Source organism: Procambarus clarkii, chromosome 47 (genome assembly GCF_040958095.1).
Source record: "Procambarus clarkii isolate CNS0578487 chromosome 47, FALCON_Pclarkii_2.0, whole genome shotgun sequence".
In the NCBI taxonomy this organism is placed as follows: domain Eukaryota; kingdom Metazoa; phylum Arthropoda; class Malacostraca; order Decapoda; family Cambaridae; genus Procambarus; species Procambarus clarkii.
The window spans coordinates 34701408-34727214 of NC_091196.1; the positions used below are offsets into that span (position 1 = coordinate 34701408).

General features: G+C 44.7%; 1 protein-coding gene across 10 annotated transcripts in view; it reads right to left on the minus strand.

Moving 5' to 3' along the window:
* LOC123762901 (mitochondrial potassium channel ATP-binding subunit) overlaps positions 1-25807 on the minus strand; it is an 848556-nt gene that overhangs the window by 754841 nt on the left and 67908 nt on the right. For all 10 annotated transcript variants that reach the window (XM_069302215.1, XM_069302213.1, XM_069302219.1 and 7 more), the window contains exon 2: positions 6358-6445. In XM_069302215.1, coding sequence (XP_069158316.1) covers positions 6358-6445 — 88 coding nt within the window. The remainder of the gene's footprint in view (positions 1-6357; positions 6446-25807) is intronic.

The window sequence follows — 25807 nt, forward strand, 5'->3', positions numbered from 1 at the left end:
GTGTTGCCTCCTGACAACAACTCTCACCAATGCCCCCCTGACACCATTTTATCACCATTTTTATCACCATTTCTCCCTAGAAACAATGGGTAGGGATAATAAAACACTACATAACTGTTTTCACTCTGGCGAATCATAGTTGATGGCAGCCAGCTCTGACGCTCGGCCTCGGTGACCGCTTGGACGAACATTCCTCACTTAATCGAACATTTGTATGTTCCACTGAACATTTGGTACCGAATTCAATTTGTTCGGCTCTTCCGGGAATTCGATAGAGCGGGGTTCGTTAGTCTGAGGAAGCACTGTATATATATATATATATATATATATATATATATATATATATATATATATATATATATATATATGTCGTACCTAGTAGCCAGAACGCACTTCTTAGCCTACTATGCAAGGCCCGATTTGCCTAATAAGCCAAGTTTTCATGAATTATTATATTTTCTCTAATTTTTTTCTTATGAAATGTTAAAGCTACCCATTTCACTATGTATGAGGTCAATTTTTTTTATTTGAGCTAAAATTAACGTAGATATATGACCGAACCTAACCAACCCTACCTAACCTAACCTACCTTATTTTAATAGGTTAGGTTAGGTTAGGTGGCCGAAAAAGTTAGGTTAGGTTAGGTTAGGTAGGTTAGGTAGTCGAAAAACAATTAATTCATGAAAACTTGGCTTACTAGGCAAATCAGGCCTTGCATAGTAGGCCGAGAAGTGTGTTCTGGCTACTAGGTACGACATATATATATTATATATATATATATATATATATATATATATATATATATATATATATATATATATATATATATATATATATATATATATATATATATATACATACAGTGCTTCCTCAGTCTAACGAACCCCGCTCTATCGAATTCCCGGAAGAGCCGAACAAATTGAATTCGGTACCAAATGTTCAGTGGAACATACAAATGTTCGATTAAGCGAGGAATGTTCGTCCAAGCGGTCACCGAGGCCGAGCGTCAGAGCTGGCTGTCATCAACTATGATTCGCCAGAGTGTAAACAGTTATGTAGTGTTTTATTATCCTTACCCATTGTTTCTAGGAAGAAATGGTGATAAAAATGGTGATAAAATGGTGTCAGGGGGCATTGGTGAGAGAGTTGTTGCCAGGAGGCAAGTGGTGTCAGTAGTTAAGGTTTTTTGTTTGGGGGCAGGTGGTGTAAGTTAGTATTCTCATGGGAGGCAGGTTGTCAGCCAGGCAGGCGACAACCAGCTGAAATGGTGATAAAATGGTGTCGGGGGCATTGGTGAGAGAGTTGTTGTCAGGAGGCAAGTGGTGTCAGAAGAGGCAACACGTGCCTGGCGCCTCCATGCTCCCCCCCCCCTCCACCTGACCACAGAGACCACCTACTACCTCACTCTCCTCTCATCGTCAGATGCCAAGAGTCAATTTAATGATAATTATCGCATTATCTACACTGAAAATAGCCTTTTTATTAGAAAAATGTCATATTGGAGCAATAATAATGGTGAAAATTGTGATACTGTATATACAGTACATATTTTAAACAGTTTGAACACATTTCCTTTTCACATAATTTTTAATACAATTGGGGTGTAGATAACGGCTAGCATTGTGTGGCCGGCCGGTCGCTCCCTTAGCCATTGGGGGGTGAGTGGGAGGGGGGGGGGCTACCTACCTTGAGGCTACCTTGAGGTGCTTCTGGGGCTTAGTGTCCCCGCGGCCCGGTCGTCGACCAGGCCTCCTGGTTGCTGGACTGATCAACCAGGCTGTTAGACGCGGCTGCTCGCAGCCTGACGTATGAGTCACAGCCTGGTTGATCAGGTATCCTTTGGAGGTGCTTATCCAGTTCTCTCTTGAACACTGTGAGGGGTTTGCCAGTTATGCCCCTTATGTGTAGTGGAAGCGTGTTGAACAGTCTCGGGCCTCTGATGTTGATAGAGTTCTCTCTCAGAGTACCTGTTGCACCTCTGCTTTTCAACGGAGGTATTCTGCACATCCTGCCATGTCTTCTGGTCTCATGTGGTGTTATTTCTGTGTGCAGGTTTGGGACCAGCCCCTCAATTATTTTCCACGTGTAAATTATTATGTATCTCTCCCGCCTGCGCTCAAGGGAGTACAGATTTAGGCTCTTTAGTCGGTTCCAGTAATTTAGATGTTTTACTGAGTGGATTCTAGCAGTAAAGGATCTCTGCACGCTCTCTAGGTCAGCAATTTCTCCAGCTTTGAAAGGGGCTGTCATTGTGCAGCAGTACTCCACTCTAGAGAGCACAAGCGTTTTGAAAAGTATCATCATCGGTATAGCATCTCTAGTGTGAAAAGTTCTTGTTATCCAACCTGTCATTTTCCTTGCAGTTGTGACGGCTACTTTATTGTGTTCTTTAAAGGTAAGGTCTTCCGACATGAGTACACCCAGATCCTTTACATTACCTTTTCGTTCTATGTTATGATTTGCCTGAGTTTTGTACGTGGTTTCTGTTTTTATATTTTCAATTTTTCCGTAGCGCATGAGCTGGAACTTACCCTCGTTAAACACCATATTTTTTTCTGTAGCCCATAGAAAGACCTGATCTACATCTGATTGGAGGTTTGCCGTGTCCTCTATGTTGCCAACTCTCATGAAAGTCCTAATGTCATCTGCAAAGGATGATACAGTGCTATAGGTTGTGTTCTGGTCTATGTCCGATATGAGGATGAGAAAAAGTACTGGAGCAAGCACAGTACCCTGGGGGACTGAGCTCTTCACGGTTGATGGGCTGGATTTTATTTTGTTGACTATTACACATTGGGTTCTGTTAGTCAGGAAATTGTAGATCCATCTGCCTATTTTCCCGGTAATTCCTTTTGAACGCATTTTATGTGCAATAACACCATGGTCACATTTATCAAAAGCTTTTGCGAAGTCTGTGTAAATTACATAAGCATTTTGTTTGTCTTCCATAGCATCTAATGCCATATCATAGTGGTCCAGCAACTGCGACAGGGAAGAGCACCCTGTTCTGAAACCATGTTGTCCGGGGTTATGGAGATGCTGTGATTCCATGTATTTTGTGATCTTACTTCTTAGCACTCTCTCAAAAATTTTTATGATGTGCGATGCTAGTGCTATCTGTCTGTAATTTTTTGCCTCTGCCTTATTTCCTCCTTTATGGAGTGGTGCTATCTCTGCTGTTTTTAGTATGTCAGGGATAACGCCAGTATCTAGGCTTTGTCTCTACAGAATGTGAAGGGCCTGCGATAGTGGTTTTTTTACAGTTCTTGATGAATATGGAGTTCCAAGAATCCGGGCCTGGTGCAGAGTGCATAGGCATACTGTTTATGGCTTCTTCAAAATCTAGTAGGGATAGGGCGACGTCTGATATATGATTTGATGTTGGTATCATATCCATGAAAAATTCATTTGGGTTTTCAATCTTTAGTGCATTTAATGGCTCGCTGAAAACAGAGTCGTACTGCTTCCTCAGTAACTCGCTCATTTCTTTGTTGTCATCGGTGAAAGTTCCATCTCCCTTTCGCAGGGGCCCGATACTAGATGTGGTTTTTGATCTTGATTTTGCATAGGAGAAAAAATATTTCGGATTTCTCTCTATTTCACTGATGGCCTTTTGCTCTCTTTGCCTCTCCTGGGTTTTGTATGATTCTTGTAGCTTGAGTTCAATTGTTTCTATTTCTCTACCTAACCTTTTTCGCCGTTCTTGAGATAGGGTGCGACTCTCAAGTTGTTCCGCGATTCGTTTTCTTCGCCTATATAGGGAACGACGTTCCCGTTCCAATCTGCATCTCTTTCTCTTTTTTCTTAGGGGTATGCGGTTTGAACATATTTCTAGTGCTACTGAGCTTATTTTTTCCAGGCACTGGTTCAGGTTTGCATTTCCTAGCTGTTCTTCCCAGTTTATTTCTGTGAAGTCCTGGTTTATTTGCTCCCAGTTTATCCGTTTATTATTGAAGTTGAATTTGCTGAATCTCCTCCACCGGGAATCTGGACTGGTTTTGAAGGTCCATTCCCCATGGTTGTCAGAACTTCAATTAAGTTGTAATCTGAGTAACAGGTATTTGTAATCATTATGTTCCCGATCAATTCATCATTATTAGTGAAAATGAGGTCCAGCGTGTTCTCCTTCCTAGTTGGTTCTACTATTTGCTGGTTTAAGGCAAACCTATCGCACATCCGTAGCAGGTCATTTGCACGTGCCTGTTCATTTAGGCTACTTCCTGGTTTTCTTTCTGGGGGGGTTTGTTTCCTGGATCCCTCCCTCCCTCCCTCCTCTAACAGCCTATGTACTGTACTAATATCTATTTAGAATAAATTTTGAGTAGACCACTAAAACAAGCACAGGTAGTGTGAACGTTAGGCCTTGGTGAGGTGGTTGGCATCATTTGTGGTGGTGTCAGGGGGAGGCAGGTGGTGTCAGGGGAGGCAGGTGGTGGCAGGGGGAGGTAGGTGGTGTCAGGGGAGGCAGGTGGTGTCAGGGGAGGCAGGTGGTGTCAGGGGAGGCAGGTGGTGTCAGGGGAGGCAGGTGGGGTCAGGGGAGGCAGGTGGTGTCAGGGGAGGCAGGTGGTGTCAGGGGAGGCAGGTGGGGTCAGGTTAGGCAGGTGGGGTCAGGTTAGGCAGGTGGTGTCAGGGGAGGCAGGTGGTGTCAGGGGAGGCAGGTGGTGTCAGGGGAGGCAGGTGGTGTCATGGGAGGCACGTGGTGTCAAGGGAGGCAGGTGGTGTCAGGCGAGGCACGTGGTGTCAGGGGAGGCAGGCGGTGTCAGGGGAGGCAGGCGGTGTCAGGGGAGGCAGGTGGTGGAAAGAGGCAGGTGGGGTCAGTGATGGAAGGTGTTGTCAGGGGAGGTGGAAGTGGAGAGAGAAGGGTGCTGACCACGCATGGCTGCCAAACCTCTCATTCATTCTCTATTATAAATCTCAATCTTAGCTGTAAAATATTTATGCCAAAATATGTTGTATTAATATACATTATTAATCATTAACATGTTTTATTGTTTCCTGTAGAAAACAATAGCTGACTTGGCATTGTGGTGTGTATGGCCGGGTACCTGGGGGGTGGAGGGGGGGTCCTGGAGGTGTGAGAGGAGACCTGCCAACCCATCATTTTTTTTTTGTCGGGCGAGTTGAGACGCTTCCAAGCCCGCTGCTTCAATACACCCCATGGATGGTGTGGGTGGTGTGGTGTGGTTTGGGTGGTGTGGTGTGGTTTGGGTGGTGTGGTGTGGTTTGGGTGGTGTGGGTGGTTGTGGGTGGGTTGGTGTGGTGGGTTGGTGTGGTGGGTGGTGTGTGCGTGGTGTGGTTGGGTGTGGGGGGGATGATGTGGGTGGTGTGGGGTGTGTGGGGGATGATGTGGGATGTGTGGGTGGTGGTGTGGGGTGTGTGGGGGATGATGTGGGGTGTGTGGGTGGTGGTGTGGGGGATGGTGTGTATGGGGTGTGTGGGTGGTGGTGTGGGGAGTGTGGGTGGTGGGGGCGAATGGTGTTAGTGGTGTGGGTGGTGTTGGGGATGGTGTGGGTGGTGTGGGGGATGGTGTGGGTGGTGTGGGGGATGGTGTGAGTGGGGTGGGGGATGGTGTGAGTGGGGTGGGGGATGGTGTGGGTGGTGTGGGGGATGGTGTGGGTGGTGTGGGGGATGGTGTGGGTGGTGTGGGGGATGGTGTGGGTGGTGTGGGGGATGGTGTGGGTGGTGTGGGGGATGGTGTGGGTGGTGTGGGGGATGGTGTGGGTGGTGTGGGGGATGGTGTGGGTGGTGTGGGGGATGGTGTGGGTGGTGTAGGGGATGGTGTGAGTAGGGTGGGGGATGGTGTAGGTGGTGTGGGTGGTGTGGGGGATGGTGTGAGTAGGGTGGGGGATGGTGTGGGTGGTGTGGGGTATGGTGTGGGGGATGGTGTGGGTGGTGTGGGGGATGGTGTGGGGGATGGTGTGGGTGGTGTGGGGGATGGTGTGGGTGGTGTGGGGGATGGTGTGGGGGATGGTGTGGGTGGTGTGAGGGATGGTGTGGGTGGTGTGGGGGATGGTGTGGATGGTGTAGGGGATGGTGTGGGGGGATGGTGTGGGGGATGGTGTGGGTGGTGTGGGGGATGGTGATTCTCGCATCTCAGATTATTATTGACACCAAAAGAGCATGAAAGATATTATAATGAAGCATCACACAACAAAGAAACAAACTAATGTGTCCTGGCATATGTTTAAAATAAAAAAATTAAGAAGGTTGTTGGGGCGGATGGAACGAATTCCGCACTGGAACGAATCGGCTTCGCCCCATATAGTTCGTTCAAGTGAGGACACACTGTATATATATATTTCATTATATTCATTATACAGTATAAGATAAACTATTTATCATTCCAATAATAGTTACCTTAAGCAAAAGAGGTCTCAGCTTTCCTGCATATCCATGGTGTAACCCAAGTTGAGGTGTTTGGCCTGGAGAACCAAGATATGCAAGTCTGAAAAGAAATGTAATTGTAAAAAATAGTGAGTCTCTCAGTCTTTTTTGTGTAATTACCTAACTGCTATTACCAGAGTGTAGTTACAGGATGAGAGCTACATTTATAGTGTTCCATCTTTCCCATACTCTTTGTCATATGACACTTTAAAACTACCAACAGTTTTGGCCTCCACCACTTTTTCACTTAACTTGTTCCAGGCTGTCTACAACTCTGCTTGCAAAATGAGAACTTTCTAATATTTTGTTCACACCTTTGCTGCCTTAGCTTAAAACTATGTCCTCTTGTTCTTGAAGCTGCAGTTTTCAAGAATTCTTATTTGTCAAAAGCCTTTTCTAGGGCCAGATAAATTCAGTCAACCCAACCATCTCCTGGAAAGTCTCTGTGGCTCTATCAAGAAAACTAGTTGAATTTGTTACAAAGGATCTGTTCAAAAGTCATACTGTCTGATTTTAATTAAATAATTTCTGTCCATGTGGTCTACACATTTGGGTTTTAATTATTTTTTCTAGTGTTTTGACTACAATGCTTGTCAACAAAAACAGGTTTATAATTAAGAGTCTTCTCTGCTACCATTCTTGCAGATAGAAACTATATTTGCCTTTTCCATATACAGTACAGTGCAACCTCGGTGCACGAATTTAATCCGATCCAAGAAATGCAACATAACCCAAATATTCATACTCCGAATCCAATTTTCCCATACAAAATAATGAAAGTGAATTAATGCATTCCACACAACCAAAATATTAACTTAAAAATACATTTTATACAGAATACTACTCATATTTTTTCACACATAATACAATAAGGAATAAATGTAAACTGTAAATAAAATAAATGAACATTTAATTGCACTTTTTCTTTACTGAGAACTCTTGTTGATGGAGGTTGGAGGGGAGGGGGAGGATCCTACCCACACTCTTGCGGGTAGGATCCAGAGTGGGGATGGGAGGATGGAGGTAGTGGGAATGGGGGATAGAGGTAGTGGGAATAGGGGGATGGAGGTAGTGGGAATGGGGGATAGAGGTAGTGGGAATAGGGGGATGGTGGTAGTGGGAATGGGGGGATGGAGGAAGTGGGAATAGGATATGGAGGTAGTGAGAAAGGGAGTATGGAGGTAGTGAGAAAGGGGAGATGGAGGTAGTGGGGGATTGGGGGATTGGGGTAGTGGGGATGGAGTATGGGGGTAGTGGGTATGGGGGTAGTGGGGATGGGGTATGGAGGTAGTGGGGATGGGGTATGGAGGTAGTGGGGATGGGGTATGGAGGTAGTGGGGATGGGGAATGGAGGTAGTGGGGATGGGGTATGGAGGTAGTGGGGATGGGGTATGGAGGTAGTGGGGATGGGGTATGGAGGTAGTGGGGATGGGGTATGGAGGTAGTGGGGATGGGGTATGGAGGTAGTGGGGATGGGGTATGGAGGTAGTGGGGATGGGGTATGGAGGTAGTGGGGATGGGGTATGGAGGTAGTGGGGATGGGGAATGGAGGTAGTGGGGATGGGGTATGGAGGTAGTGGGGATGGGGAATGGAGGTAGTGGGGATGGGGTATGGAGGTAGTGGGGATGGGGTATGGAGGTAGTGTGGATGGGGTATGGAGGTAGTGTGGATGAGGTATGGAGGTAGTGGGGATGGGGATGGAAGTAGTGGGGATGGGGTATGGAAGTAGTGGGGATGGGGTATGGAAGTAGTGGGGATGGGGTATGGAGGTAGTGGGATGATGAGGGGATGATAGTAGTGGGAATGGGGGGATGGTGGTAGTGGGAATGGAGGTAGCAGGGATGGGGTAGGCATGGGGGTGAGGGGTGGAGTAGCGGGAGGGCCGAATATGAGGATGAGGGGTGGAAATAACGTGGAGGGCCAGGTATGGAGATGAGGGGTGGAGGTAGCAGGGAGGGCCAAGTATGGGGATGAAGGGTGGAGGTAGCAGGGAGGGTCATGTATGGGGATGAGGAATGGAGGTAGCAGGGAGAGCCAGGTATGGGGATGAGAGGTGGAGGTAGCGGGGAGGGCTGGATGTGGGGATGAGGGGTGGAGGTAGCAGGGAGGGCCGGATATGAGGATGAGGGGTGGAAGTAGCGGAGAAGGCCGGATATGGGTATGAGGGGTGGAGGTGGCGGGGAGGGCCGGATATGAGGATGAGGGGTGGAAGTAGCGGAGAAGGCCGGATATGGGTATGAGGGGTGGAGGTGGCGGGGAGGGCCGGATATGAGGATGAGGGGTGAAAGTAACGGGGAGGGCCGAGTATGGGGATGAGGGGTGGAGGTAGTTGGGAGGGCCATGTATGGGTCTGGGGGGTCTGGAGAGAGACTGGGTGTGACCAGCTCCTGTGTTAGTCCTAGTCTGATATCTCTGCTTCCCTCTCGCCCACTGCAGCCATCCATCTCATTCTACTAGCCACCTGCCCACTGCTGCCCACCCACACACTCTGCTACTTGCTATTCACTCACCCACACACTTTGTCTCCTGACTGCCCTACTAGCCATCTGTTCTGTCACCCATCCACAAACTCTGCTGCCTGTCCACCCACTATGCGTGCCCGGCTACCCACCTCCTTACTCTACCATCTGCCCTGCCACCAGCCCACCCACTCTGCCACCCAATTGTTATGCTACCTGCACACCTGAATGACCATCTGCCCACCCTGCCAAACATCTCACTCTACTGCCCACCTGGCCACCCTAACACATGCCCACCCATCCACCTACTTTGCTGGGTGGATGACTGTCCTGCCACTCATCTGTTTGCACATTCTACCATCTGCCCACCTGCTGCTGCCTATCCGCTCTCTGCTTACTGCCCCTCTTGCCCTATACATGTTCTTTCCTTGCATGATTCTACAGAGTGCTGCTGTTACTGAAAGATTTTCTTTACTTTTTTGCTTTAATATAAAATTGGATAATATTTTGCTAATATCATGTCTGCCCTCACCTGCCCATCCACTATCCATCCATTTAACCCTCCCTCCCTCCATCCACCCACCATCTATCCATCCCACTTGCCCCACCAGCCATCCAATCTGCCTGCCCCACACACCCTCCCGTACTCCCGTCACTCCTGCCTGCCATCCCCCACTTGCTTCCTCTCCTCTCCCACTCGCCTGCCAGCCAGCCAGTCATCCATCCTTCCTGTTCACCCACCGTCTGTTGTGTTGCCCTCCCGAATATGACTAAAAAGCCAGTATTGAATGTAATGAAACCCCATTTTTTGGGTGAGACCCGGAGGCTCCCCGGAGCTACCCAGGCTGATATGAATATACAGTATTAAACTTTGGCAACAATGTGAATAGAGTTCTAGGCCTACCAGGAACCATGAGCCATAACCTGGCCCCCTCAGAGAGGCACGAGGAGCAATGGCCTATAGAAACCCCCCCCCTGTAGTTGGAAGCATCTTATGTGTGCAATTGACCAGGTCAGGTGCCCAGAAAGGTAAACATCCCCTAAACAAACCCTCTATTCTGGTTAAGAAACTGCTACTGAAAGCTGAACTAGTGGACAAAACTCCCAAACGAAAACGAGTAAACGAGCATGACATCACCATGTCGCCGCGCCGATTGTCTGTGCAGCTCCCCCCTTCCCTGGGAAGAGGGAGGGGGAGCCCCAGACACTCACACTGGCTATCCACATCTCGGTTCTGAGGCTGGATGACAAAAACACGCAATAAAAATGCCGACCGGAGGGAGGGAGGGTTGCCGGGGAGCCTCTGGGGGTCTCCCCCAGAAAATGGCGTTTCATTACATTCAACACTGGTTTTCTGGGGGGGGGGGAGCTCCATCAGCTCCTCAGAGCTACTTACCCAAAGGTAATACAAGAGGGACAAACCCGGGAGGCGATAGCCAACACAGCAAACAAACAAAAGTCAAGGACACGAGGATAGACTGCCGGCGGGCCGGACCGAAGGACCAGGCAACGACCCAGGAAACCTGAACCCAGGAATAGGAAAGAAGGGAAACTGGACAACCCAAAGCACGTCCCCTGCCACCAAGGCCGTGGTATGCAGGAAACGGTGGAGAGCCAGACACAACACATGTTGCACCCTCGGCCAGACCAACCAAGCAACAACAACCCAAGGACCCCTCCGGAAAGCAGCAGTCTCAATCCTCACCAGAAAAGGGGACAGCTGCAAATAAACGAAACAACTACCAGTACCAAAAGAGCAGAAACCTCTGCACCGGAGGAGAGCATGAAGCTCCCTGACCCGACCTCCAGAGGCCAATGCCAACGAGAAAAGAGCCTCTGCCAAACAAACCTGAACCAAAGAGGCCACAACAAACCGAGAAGAGAGGAAGGAGAGCACCCGGTCCAAAAACCAGAACAGCTCAGGCAGTGCATGAGCAGGCCAGAGGTGAAACAATGCACGAGACAGCTTGTGAAACGGAGCAGAAGTAACATCAATGGCGAATGTAAGCAGTAGCAGCTCCACCAGCGCTGCACGATATGAAGCAACAGTATTCAGCATAAGATGACGGTCCTGAAACATCCACGAGACAAAGAACAAGACAACCCTATCAGAAACCGAAGTCAACCTACGAAGGGACAACAAGAAATGGAAGGACCGCCAGGAAACTTCATACTGCTGCCGAGACGAAGCACGCAGGTGGGACACCAGCAATGAAGCCACCTGGTCACCATACAAGTGGTGACAGACGCAAGTCAGAATGACCAGACGTGAAGACTCGAAGTGAAAATCGAACCAGCCACGTAACGGACTGGTCCAATTTGCTGAAAAACACAGAGCCACGGGAAGATCTCCAGGTTTGGACACCGAGCAAGCAGCGCCTGAAACCAAGGCTGGGCCAGTCACCAAGGAGCCAAGGTGACTACTCATCCCCGGGAAATCTCCAAGTGAGCTAGGACCTGGAGCAACAACCGAACTGGGGAGGAAAGAGGTACAGGTAACCCCACCTCGACCAGTTCAGCTGCAAGGCATCGACCTCAACGGCCTCACAGTCAAGAAAGGGCGCTATGCATAACTGGAGACGCCACGGCCACGCCGATGCAAAGAGGTCCACCTCTGGGATCCCGTACGTCCGGCAGAGCCAATTGAATGAGTCGACGTCGACCGTCCATTCCGTGGACAGGGGAATGGACCAAGACAGGCTGTCCGACAGGATGTTGGACACCCCTTGAACATGAATGGCCAGGAGAGCCAAACCCCAAGAACTCAGTAGACAAGTCACCCAAAGCGACCAGCCCCAATGAGCCAAGGACCGCATCGAACCCCCTCGGTTCAAGCAATGAACCACCGGGGAGCAGTCCAAATGGAGCCGGATGCCAATAAGCATCCCAGAGGTCCAGGGACACCATCCAACCACCCAGCGCCAAGAGACGCTGGACCTGGGACAGAGTAATCAACCGAAAGGCGGGGCAATAAACCCAGCGGTTCAGATGGGACAAGTCTAGAATGAACCGTAGGTCCGCACAGTCCCATTTCAGGACTGGAAACAGATGGGAAACCCACCTGAGAGACGTCATTGTTTCGACCACGCCCAAGCACACCTACTCCGAGATGACCCGACAGAGCGCAGAAGAAGAGGCCTGCTCCACCAACTCCAAACCACCCGAAGGAGGAGGGGCTACCCAATACTACTGCAGGCCAGCCGAAACAACCCGAAAGGCCCACAAATTGTGGGACCGGGCATGAGAATACAGAGCGAGCCTCTCCTCCATCGCCCCGTCAATGAGACAAAATGCGAAAGGGCCAACACCCCTTACGAGAACCTGACCATCACACAGAGCGATCACTCCAACCAGACGAAGACGGTTCCGAAGGCTGTGCAGGCCCAGATACTGGCATCACTAGCCTATCAAGATGGGTGGAACACCGAGCCCTGGCACGACTCCTCCGGGAAAACTCCCCACGGGGCCCCCAGAGAACCAACAAGTCTGACATAGGACGACAATTGGAAGAAGCTGCCTGCAGATACTGCCCAACCACAGAATCTGCCAACAGCAAGGTCTAAAAGGTGACAATAACCTAAGAGCCAGGAGCCAAGCAGGGATCCAAGGAGGATGCGAGCACCGCCTGCCGACATGCGTGACGAGAAGCAATGAACAGACACTGCAACTCGCAGAATTAACGCGAACAGCTTCAACAGGGCAGACGACGCATGCACTGCCAAGACCAAGGCTCCAGACCCAGGAACGGCCCCATGCACCTCCACATCCTCCTCAAGCTAATCCAAGGACAGCTCCAGGAGGGAAAAGAAATGCAAGACCGAAGCCAACAGGCCATGAGCGTGCAAATCCACAGCAACCAGTGCAGCTGAAAGGATGGAAACCTGCACGTGAAGCTGCACTATGTCACCAATCCAAGGAAAGGCAGGGGCAAACAAGCACGCATTGAGGCGCCCAAACTTGCCCCTCAGGTAAACCTGGACCACTGTCAGAGCTTCACGCATCTCAAGCGTGCGGGGACCTACAGAACATACGCGAAGCTTCCAACAAAAAAAAAAGTCAGTCCACAAGCCAGGACGACTCTGGAATCTCATAACGAACTCAGTACAGAAACAACCAAACTTGCAGGAAGACGGATTCATTAAAGAGGCGTAATCCGGGTCGCGCAGGAGGTAAGCCACAATGGTATGGTTATGGTTTTGGTTTTTGGTTTTTGCTTTTTAGTATGGTTTATGGTTTTTAGTATGATCTGGAAGATCCTGTGTAACGAACTTACTCAGTTTTTATGATCGAGCCACAGAGATTTTACAGGAAAGAGATGGTTGGGTTGACTGCATCTATCTGGACCTAAAAAAGGCTTTCGACAGAGTTCCCCATAAGAGGTTGTTCTAGAAACTGGAACATATTGGAGGGGTGACAGGTAAGCTACTAACACGAATGAAAAATTTCCTGACAGAAAAATGAGGGCCGTAATCAGAGGCAAGGTATCGGATTAGAGGAATGTCACGAGTGGAGTACCACAGGGATCAGTTCTTGCACCGGTAATGTTCATTGTCTATATCAGGGGTCTCCAAACTATGGCCCGCGGGCCACATAATTTCATCCGGCCCTCCAAACAAATCCCTGTGTGGTGGCCTTGAAAAAATAATTATCGTACGAATGGCATCGCAGAATTATTCAAAGCTGGGGCTGCTGACTGGTGGCGCTCAACCCGAGTCAGTTTTCCTCTCTCTCGATAGTGTGACGCACAGATACTAATACTGGTAGGTATGTGTTGTGCATTACAACCAATCAGTTGTGTATAACTGTATATTGTGGGGATGGAGGGCGAGTGGGGCTTCGCTGCTTCCGTTTCAGGGAGCACAAACACTGTACAATATTCTTTTCTCTGTACTTTGACAATGCCTTTATCTTAGTTATACAAAATAGCAATTTCATTTTTTATTCCTCCGGCCTGCATAAATATGGGAAATATATAATGTGGCCCTTACATTGAAAAGTTAGGAGACCCCTGGTCTATATAAACGATCTACCAGTGGGAATACAGAATTACATGAATATGTTTGCAGATGATGCTAAGATAATAGGGAAGATAAGAAACCTTGATGATTGTCATGCCCTTCAAGAAGACCTGGACAAAATAAGTATATGGAGCAACACTTGGCAAATGGAATTTAATGTGAATAAATGCCATGTTATGGAATGTGGAATTGGAGAACATAGACCCCACACAACCTATAAATTATGTGAGAAATCTTTAAAGAATTCTGACAAAGAAAGGAATCTAGGGGTGTTTCTAGATAGAAAACTGTCACCTGAGAACCACATTAAGAACATTGTGCGAGGAGCCTATGCTACACTTTCTAACCTCAGAATTGCTTTTAAATACATGGATGGAGAAATACTAAAGAAATTGTTCATGGCTCCCAGAACTGAAAGACAAGAGCTACGAGGAGAGGTTAGAGGCATTAAATATGCAAAAACTAGATGATAGAAGAAAAAGAGGCGATATGATCACTACGTTCAAAATAATAACAGGAATCGATAAAATTGATAGGGAAGAATTCCTGAGACCCGGAACTTCAAGAACAAGAGGTCACAGATTTAAACTAACGAAACAAAGCTGCCGGAGAAATATCCAAAAATTCACTTTTGTAAACAGAGTGGTAGATGGTTGGAACAAGTTGAGAAGGTGGTGGAGGCCAAAACCGTCAGTAATTTTAAAGCATTACTGTAACCCCGCGATTATCCGGGATTCAAACATCCGGAAAACGCCCTTATACGGCCAAAATCGTGATCGGAAAAAGTTATCACAATATCCGGCCAAAATGGCCACAGGAACCGGATAAAAGCTAGTTTGGCCGGATGAAAATACGGCCATACCGTATTAATCCCGTCTGTGGCTCTAGACGCATGGTGGAGGAGGGGGGTGGGGTGGGTGGGTGGTGTTGGGAGGGTGGGAGGGGTGCGTCAGGAGGGACCACCTGGGTACAGGAATTACCATTAATTTTAGAACAATTAATCATAGCCAAAAACAAATGAAATAAGTACTAGTAATTATGTAATAACAAATAAATAAGTTTCCTAAAAGCATTGTGCACAGGCTGAAGTTTCCTTAAAAAATATTGTGAATTTTTTTCCTCCTGGCGGCCTACGTAACGTGCTATAGCTGCCCCACCCCAAGTGGACCCGTCCAACACTGGTCAACCCATGTGCGTCCGTCCCTCGTGTTATACACAGTGCTGCGCCATTAGTGAAATATTTTTTTAAATAACATTTTTATTTTCATAGTAACTTTGAACATTTTTGGCCAAGACTATGTCTGGTAGCAGCATCAATCGTTCTGGAGGTGTTAAGAGGAAGAAAGTTGTCCTAACAATTAAAGACAAGTCACTGTTATACACCTCAACCAGTGCGGCCTCACAGTGTTGCGCCATTAGTGAAATATTTTTTTAAATAACTTTCTTAATTTTCATAGTAATTTTGAACATTTTTGGCCAAGAATATGTCTGGTAGCAGCATCAATCGTTCTGGAAGTGTTAAGAGGAAGAAGATTGTCCTAGCAATTAAAGACAAGTTACGTGTTGTTCAACCAGTGAGGCGTCACAGGCAGCCAAGCGCCTTCAACAAGTGAGGCGCCACAGGCAAGCCAAGCTCCTTCAACAAGTGAGGCATTACAGGCAAGCCAAGCGCTTTCAACAAGTGACCCGCCACAGGCAAGCCAAGCGCTTTCAACAAGTGACGCGCCACAGGCAAGCCAAGCGCTTTCAACAAGTGAGGCGCAAGCAAGCCCCTTTAACAAGTGAGGCGCCACGGGCAAGCCAAGCACCTTCAACAAGTGAGGGCATGCAAGCGCTTCAACAAGTGAGGTGCAAGCAAGCGCCTTCAACAAGTGAGGCCTCACAGGCAACCCAAATGCCCTCAACCAGTGAGGCTTCAGCAGCTGGCAGTCAAAACTAACTTAGCTTAATGAACTGTACAGTAATTTTAAGTGTTAATTTTAGTGTTGTGTTAGTATAGGTTACGTAAATTGTTAAGAATTTTTAACTTCAAGATGTGTGGCATCAATCAAGAAGACGAACACCAACAAGGTAAGTTGAGGTTTCTAGTTGAATATTTAATAATTGTATGTGGCAAGGCAATTCAAATTATGTTGTTTGTAGTATAAAAATAGTTGGAAATGGTCACTTTTGGACTCGTAGGTGAAAAAGTACCATTATCCGAAAAATGTGATAATCCGGCTAGGGGTCCTTCCCATATAGTCCGGATGATCGAGTGGAGACAGTATATGACAAAGAGTTCTGGGGAGACGGGACACCACGAGCGTAGCTCTCATCCTGTAACTGCACTTAGGTAATTACAATGGCTTCCCACATCTCATGAGGTGGGATGCGGGTGGCCGAAATCCTCCGGAAGGACAGGACCGATAGACCCGAAGGGACACCAGCGGACTGACACCAAATCTAACTCGTTCGCAGAGGGGGGAAAGGAAAAACCATACTCCCTGTAACAACAAGCCCCACTCAAAGGGTACAAAAACCCAAGCGGGGTTCAGCGTCAACCCCTCCCAATCTCCGGAACCCCCCACAACAGGACCCAGGGTCGAGCCATCTTCCAAAGCCCCAGCCTCAAAAGAAGAAGCTAGAGGAGCCGGAAAAGCAGAAAGGAAGGGGGCCCCACTGGTCAGACCCAGACGCTTCAGCAGGAAGAATCGGCTCGAATGCCTCTGTCGCCACCCCGGGAGGGGCATGCCCCAAGACTGCCTGAGTCTCGAAATCCTGCCCCGACTCCGAAATCCTCAGACGTTTCGGAGCCGGAAGCAGGGGGGAGAAGGGGACCAGGATGAACCATAGGTTGGTCAGCAACCAATCTATTGTGCTGCAACAACCTAAAACGAGCATGCAATGCCTGTTGCCTGCACCTGAATAGTCATTAGTGGATTGGGTGTACTGAGTCACAAACAAGCAACAAAACTCGCAGGACTCCAGGTGGAAGGTGTCACTGACCCAGCAGGCAGCAAGACGGAGGCATGAACGATGATGGTCACCCGGAGACAAGGGGACCGAGCAACCCTCAAACTCACACAAGGTGAGGGGGGACCCAGGGGTTCCATCCATCAAACCCACGCGCCCCCACGGGATTTTCCCAGGGTCCTGAGATGGAACTCAGGCTCAGGAAAGCCCAGGCAGGGTACTGCTAACCAGCTCTCAATATTACCAACAAACTGCTAAAGCTGCACCCCCGGGGGGTCCATAGAATTACCCAAATGTACCCAAATCCTCCTAGTATTATGTAAGTAAAGAAGAAATATGGTATATTTACTAATTATAATGTTGGTGCTACACGTAAAACATGATCAAACCTATTTTTACTCTAAAATAATCTAATTTCATAACGAAATTAGACGTAAATATGTGGCAGGTGACGCCATAGGAAGTCGACGGTCCAAGCGACAATTTTGTGGAGCAACTTATCCAAGATATATGATCGCCTGGAGAGTGTTTGCTGCCATAGCAGCCTCCTGTACACAGTGATCCAGTTGTCGCATTTCATGGCTCAAATTGTCGCAAATTTAATTGGTGATATAAAGAAGTAGAATGTGTATTTTTAATAATATCTTTCATAAACAGTCACTAAATATTTAATATTTTTCAAACAAAATGTGTCTGGAAGTTAAATCAACTCCAAATTACAATAAATTTGTTATATAGATACTAGCATTATTCGTTGGTATGCGTTCGCTATTTAAACTGCTCATGTCCTTTTTGTTCATAGAACACCGGACCCTACACACTCTCTGATATATTGCTTAATTAACAAATATTCACAAATAAAGATTATATTTGTATATGTTATCAGAAAGGCAGAGATAAAATAGTTTTTGTGAATCCATCACAGAGATTATACCTTATTAGAGAGGAAAAATATTCATACTTTAAATACTTATGCATATAAAAGCAAAAACAGTATGGTGGCAAGTCAGGTGAGGTGAGGGAGGGAGGGAGTGAAAGCCAGTGGCAGGCTGCCACTGCCACTCAGCATACCAACTTAGTGGTTCGTTATGGTGAACACGAATGTAGATACTTATATATAACGTCTGTATATAGTGAATAAAAGCAAAAACAGTAGGGTGGGAGGAGAATGTGGGCAAGGAGGTGTTGAGGGAGGGAGTGGCTGGCTGGTACACGGCGGTCACTTCTCGTTACTTTTTGACTCATAATAGCAACTTAGTGGTTCGTTATGGTGAACAAAACATGCAGATACTTATATATAACCTGTGTATATAGTGTAATAACTGACAAAGTATTTGTTCACTGTTTGATGAACATAATTGAATCAACAATATGCACACCATATTTTTGAGTGCAGCGATGATTCACTCATTTTATTATATAAATATATCACACTACACACTATTGAATAATATTTCAGCAAAAAAAACTACAAAAAATCAATCAGAGACATTGAAATAATTAGGTAATTATCTCTTTGTGGCAACTCCGGCCTGACAGCTGGCGAGCAACAGACCGTCTGGGCTGCATGCTGAGTCAGCGCCTGTTTTTTGCCAGACTTCCCCCGCCCTATAGCGGGCAATATATGCCACTTACGATTTTTTTTTATTTTTCCCATGATCAGTGAACACAAATTAACAGGTTAGGAACAAAAAAGATTTTTTTTTTTTTTTTTGTATGCGCCTGTGGGTGTCAAATGGTATATAGCCATGTGCCATTTAAGGGTTAACAGAATTTTCTCCTACAGATCTATTCCATTCTATGCTAAATCTGATTTCTTTATGATCACTGTTCCCTAGCTCACTCCCTATTTCCATGTCCTTAATTTGTGTTTCCCTGTTAGTTAACACCAAATCTAAAATATTATTTCCCTGCTTTGGTTCCTTAATATGTTGTGTAAGAAAACAATCATCAATTAATTCTAGAAAATTTTCTGCTTCATTATTCCCTGTTTTGTTCACCCAGCTTATTCCACTAAAATTAAAGTCATCCATGACATAAATACTGTTAGATCTAGATGCTCTAGATATTTCATCCCATAGATGCTTTGTTCATATATGTTCTGTATTCCATACAGAGCATATATGAACTTGATAGATCACTTGAAACATGTTCATATAATTCTGTATTCCATCTGGTAGATCATTTATGTAGACAATGAACATCACCGGTGCAAGAACTGACCCCTGTATTCACCTAGTTGTTCTTGCGGGGGTTGAGCTCTGCTCTTTCGGCCCACCTCTCAACTGTCAATCAATCAACTGCAACTAACTACTAACTAATGTGCCCCTCCCCCCCCAGGAAGCAGCTCCGTAACAGCTGTCATGATATTCTACATTATACCATATTCTCCTGAACCTTGTCCCCACAAGGTTTCATTTTTTCAACTACATTACCTACTTTCCCTAGGCTCGCCTTAATATTCTACATTCCTTTTCTTTCTCCCACACATTGTTCACAGAGGCTGTCGTTGGCTTCCGGCTTTTTCCTCCGTGTTCCTGCTGCACAATCTTTTCTTCCTTTGAGGATTCATCTATCCTACTTGTAGGACCCGCCCTAGTCTCTCAGATGAGGCTTTATGGGGAATAGATAGGAACCAGCATTGTGGCTACCTCGACAATTGCAACAAGATGGGACGAGTTTTTCACCTTTTTCAATCTTGACTCTACACTCGTGCGAGTCGTGTTTCTTACCACAATACTGACACCTGGGGTCAAACTGGCATTTCCAAGCCAAATGTCCCCAACGAGAACACTCCATGCATAATATGGGCTTCTCATGTATTTTGTATCTTTCCTGTAGCCTAGTCCTTGTACAAAAATCATGTCTGGAGCCTCACCCTTTACCATGGCTACAACGATCAGGCTGGCTGGTTGTGTTCACTGCTTGGTAAACTGCTGTTCACCTAGCAGTAAGTAGGTACCCGGAAGTTAGTTAACTGTTGTGGGAATGTACATCGTGAGTCACTGTATATAATGTTCTCAACAGAACAATGTATAATCAGATCATTGTATACACCACATTGAAAAAAGAATGAAGGTTAGATCCGAAGATTTGGTTTATAATTAATACACTTAATACATTATATATATATATATAAATATATATATGTCGTACCTAATAGCCAGAACGCACTTCTCAGCCTACTATTCAAGGCCCAATTTGCCTAATAAGCCAAGTTTTCATGAATTAATGTTTTTTCGTCTACCTAACCTACCTAACCTAACCTAACCTAGCTTTTTTTGGCTACCTAACCTAACCTTACCTATAAATATAGGTTAGGTTAGGTTAGGTAGGGTTGGTTAGGTTCGGTCATATATCTACGTTAATTTTAACTACAATAAAAAAAAATTGACCTCATACATAGAGAAAAGGGTTGCTTTATCATTTCATAAGACAAAAATTATAGTAAATATATTAATTCAGGAAAACTTGGCTTATTAGGCAAATCGGGCCTTGAATAGTAGGCTGAGAAGTGAGTTCTGGCTACTAGGTACGACATATATATATATATATATATATATATATATATATATATATATATATATATATATATATATATATATATATATATATATATATGTATATATATATACATATATATGTCGTACCTAGTAGCCAGAATGTCGTTCTCGGCCTACTATGCAAGGCCCGATTTGCCTAATAAGCCAAGTTTTCCTGAATTAATATATTTTCTCTAAGTTTTTTCTTATGAAATGATAAAGCTACCCATTTCATTATGTATGAGGTCAATTTTTTTTTTATTGGAGTTAAAATTAATGTAGATATATGACCGAACCTAACCAACCCTACCTAACCTAACCTAACCTATCTTTATAGGTTAGGTTAGGTTAGGTAGCCGAAAAAGTTAGGTTAGGTAGTCGAAACACAATTAATTCATGAAAACTTGGCTTATTAGGCAAATTGGGCCTTGCATAGTAGGCCGAGAAGTACATTCTGGCTACTAGGTACGACATATATATGTATATATATATACATATATATATATATATATATATATATATATATATATATATATATATATATATATATATATATAATATTTATATATATATATATATATTTATATATATACAGTGGTACCTCGGAATGCGATTGTCCCTGTATGCGAGGTTTTCGGAAGGCGAGGTGTATTTACTCCAAAAATTTGTCTCAGAAGGCGAGGGTTACTTCGGGAGGCGAGTTTGGACGCGAGTTTGTTGATACGCGTACAGCACACCTAGCGCGTTCGTCGCCCCTCCGCCCCTCAGTTTATTATTGTCTCGCGCTCAGTGACTACCCCCCACATCAATTCTTCTGGCGGATTTTCAGTGTTTTGTTGGATTTTTGGTGATTTGTCTATACAATTTGTTATTATGTATCTCACCATGGGTCCCAAGAAAGCCAGTGGTAAGGATAAAGGCCAGAAAGCTCATGTGAGGATGACAATAGAGGAGAAACAAGAGATCATTCGGAAGCATGAGAACGGTACACGTGTTGTTGAACTTTGTAGGCAGTACAACAAAGCCACATCAACAATATGCACTATACTTAAGAAGAAAAATAAGATTATGGGTGCTAAAGTGGCAAAAGGAGTAAGAACATTAACGGCACAAAGACCACAAATACTTGAAGAAGTGGAAAAGTTGTTATTAATTTGGATACACGACAAGGAGTTGAGGGGTGATAGTGTTTCGGAGGCCATTATTTGTGAGAAAGCCAGGGTGTTGCACGAAGACCTTCTAAAGAACACCCCTGCAACGAGTGATGCAGATAAGAAAGAGTTTAAGGCAAGCAGGGGCTGGTTTGAAAAATTTAGAAAGAGAAGTGGTATCCATAGTGTTACAAGGCATGGGGTTATGTGATGTGATTATGGAAGGGGACTCCCCTTCCAAACAGTAACTCCTCTCCTCCTCCCCCCTCCTCACCATCTTCCATACGCCTACAGCACTCGACAGCAAGGTAAGTAATAACTGGAACACAGTTTTGTAGGTTTATTTAGATGAATTAGGTAAATTAGGTATAAAAATTTAGTTTGATGTGGGGTTTTTGGGGTAGTCAGGAACGGATTAATTCATTTCCCTTTATTTCTTATGGGGAAATTAACTTCGGAATGCGAGTTTTCGGAAGGCGAGGCGTCTCCAGGAACGGATTAAACTCTTATTCTGAGGTATGCCTGTATATATAATGTATTAAGTGTATTAATTATAAACCAAATTTTCGGATCTAACCTTCATTCTTTTTTTCATATATATACAGTATATATATATATATACAGTATATATATATACTGTACATATATATATATATATATATATATATATATATATATATATATATATATATATATATATATATATATATATATATATATATATATATATATACACACACAATATTACAGTAAAGGATAATATCCAGAGGTTGAAAATGGGAAACAGATTCATGGAAAATGAAAAGGAAATGTGTGAAACATTAAACGAAAAGTTCCAAAGTGTGTTTGTACAAAATGAAATCTTCAGAGAACCAGACACAATAAGAATTCCAGAGAACAACATAGAGCGGATAGAGGTGTCTAGAGATGAAGTGGAAAATATGCTAAAGGAGCTCGGTAAGAACAAAGCAGCTGGCCCAGATGGCGTTTCACCATGGGTTCTGAGAGAATGTACATCTGAGCTCAGCATTCCACTTCACCTGATCTTTCAGGCATCGCTGTGTACAGGAATCGTAGCAGACGTGTGGAAACAGGCTAACATAGTTCCAATCTACAAAAGTGGCAGCAGGGAAGATCCCCTCAATTATAGACCTGTATCATTGACAAGTGTAATAGTGAAAGTATTGGAAAAGCTAATCAAAACTAAATGGGTAGAACACCTGGAGAGAAATGATATAATATCAGACAGACAGTATGGTTTTCGATCTGGAAGATCCTGTGTATCGAATTTACTCAGTTTCTATGATCGAGACACAGAGATATTACAGGAAAGAGATGGTTGGGTTGACTGCATCTATCTGGACCTAAAAAAGGCTTTCGACAGAGTTCCACATAAGAGGTTGTTCTGGAAACTGGAAAATATTGGAGGGGTGACAGGTAAGCTTCTATCATGGATGAAAAATTTTCTGACTGATAGAAAAATGAGGGCAGTAATCAGAGGCAATGTATCGGAATGGAGAAATGTCACAAGTGGAGTACCACAGGGTTCAGTTCTTGCACCAGTGATGTTTATTGTCTACATAAATGATCTACCAGTTGGTATACAGTATTATATGAACATGTTTGCTGATGATGCTAAGATAATAGGAAGGATAAGAAATTTAGATGATTGTCATGCCTTTCAAGAAGACCTGGACAAAATAAGTATATGGAGCACCACTTGGCAAATGGAATTTAATGTTAATAAATGCCATGTTATGGAATGTGGAATAGGAGAACATAGACCCCACACAACCTTTATATTATGCGAGAAATCTTTAAAGAATTCTGATAAAGAAAGAGATCTAGGGGGTGGGTCTAGATAGAAAACTATCACCTGAGGACCACATAAAGAATATTGTGCAAGGAGCCTATGCTATGCTTTCTAACTTCAGAATTGCATTTAAATACATGGATGGCGATATACTAAAGAAATTGTTCATGACTTTTGTTAGGCCAAAGCTAGAATATGCAGCTGTTGTGTGGTGCCCATATCTTAAGAAGCACATCAACAAACTGGAAAAGGTGCAAAGACATGCTACTAAGTGGCTCCCAGAACTGAAGGGCAAGAGCTACGAGGAGAGGTTAGAAGCATTAAACATGCCAAAACTAGAAGACAGAAGAAAAAGAGGTGATATGATCACTACGTACAAAATAGTAACAGGAATTGATAAAATCGACAGGGAAGATTTCCCGAGACCTGGCACTTCAAGAACAAGAGGTTATAGATTTAAACTAGCTAAACACAGATGCCGAAGAAATATAAGAAAATTCACCTTCGCAAATAGAGTGGTAGACGGTTGGAACAAGTTAAGTGAGAAGGTGGTGGAGGCCAAGACTGTCAGTAGTTTCAAAGCGTTATATGACAAAGAGTGCTGGGAAGACGGGACACCACGAGCGTAGCTCTCATCCTGTAACTACACTTAGGTAATTACACACACACACACACACACACACACACATATATATATATATATATATATATATGCGAAAAATCCACAGAGAAATATGAAATGAGGTTAACGTTTCGGCTTGTTAAAGCCTTTGTCAACACCAGACTGGTGTTGACCAAGGCTTTAACAAGCCGAAACGTTCACCTCATTTCATATTTCTCGGTGGATTTTCCGCATAAAATGATCAGTGTTTTGTGATCATCAATTGCATATATATATATATATATATATATATATATATATATTATTAAATATGACCGAAAAAGTAAGATTAATAATTCTAACACGAATTTTCTCAATCTTTCGTACATTACGCTTCACTGTTGGAGGTAAATCAAAAATCACTTCTCCAAAATTCATTTTTATTTCTAGTCTGACGCGACACGGGCGCGTTTCGTAAAACTTATTACATTTTCAAAGACTTTCACAAATACACAACTGATTAGAACGTATCTCTGATTTTATATCTACATTTGAGTGAGGTGGGAAGGGTGATGTGGCATTAACACAAGACAGAACAGGAGGGGATATTAATAGGGTATTAAAAGTATCAACACAAGACAGAACAGAAACAATGGGTATTGAATAGAAGTGTTTGTAGAAAGCCTATTGGTCCATATTTCTTGATGCTTCTATATTGGAGCGGAGTCTTGAGGTGGGTAGAATATAGTTGTGCAATAATTGGCTGTTGATTGCTGGTGTTGACTTCTTGATGTGTAGTGCCTCGCAAACGTCAAGCCGCCTGCTATCGCTGTATCTATCGATGATTTCTGTGTTGTTTACTAGGATTTCTCTGGCGATGGTTTGGTTATGGGAAGAGATTATATGTTCCTTAATGGAGCCCTGTTGCTTATGCATCGTTAAACGCCTAGAAAGAGATGTTGTTGTCTTGCCTATATACTGGGTTTTTTGGAGCTTACAGTCCCCAAGTGGGCATTTGAAGGCATAGACGACATTAGTCTCTTTTAAAGCGTTCTGTTTTGTGTCTGGAGAGTTTCTCATGAGTAGGCTGGCCGTTTTTCTGGTTTTATAGTAAATCGTCAGTTGTATCCTCTGATTTTTGTCTGTAGGGATAACGTTTCTATTAACAATATCTTTCAGGACCCTTTCCTCCGTTTTATGAGCTGTGGAAAAGAAGTTCCTGTAAAATAGTCTAATAGGGGGTATAGGTGTTGTGTTAGTTGTCTCTTCAGAGGTTGCATGGCTTTTCACTTTCCTTCTTATGATGTCTTCGATGAAACCATTGGAGAAGCCGTTATTGACTAGGACCTGCCTAACCCTACAGAGTTCTTCGTCGACTTGCTTCCATTCTGAGCTGTGGCTGAGAGCACGGTCGACGTATGCGTTAACAACACTCCTCTTGTACCTGTCAGGGCAGTCGCTGTTGGCATTTAGGCACATTCCTATGTTTGTTTCCTTAGTGTAGACTGCAGTGTGGAAACCTCCGCCCTTTTCCATGACTGTTACATCTAGAAAAGGCAGCTTCCCATCCTTTTCCGTCTCGTAAGTGAAACGCAGCACGGAACTCTGCTCAAATGCCTCCTTCAGCTTCTGCAGATGTCTGACATCAGGTACCTGTGTAAAAATGTCGTCAACATACCTGCAGTATATGGCCGGTTTCAAGTTCATGTCGACTAAGACTTTTTGCTCGATGGTACCCATGTAGAAGTTTGCAAACAGGACACCTAGGGGAGAACCCATGGCGACCCCATCTACTTGCTTATACATGTGCCAACAGTGAAGCGTAATGTACGAAAGATTGAGAAAATTCGTGTTAGAATTATTAATCTTACTTTTTCGGTCATATT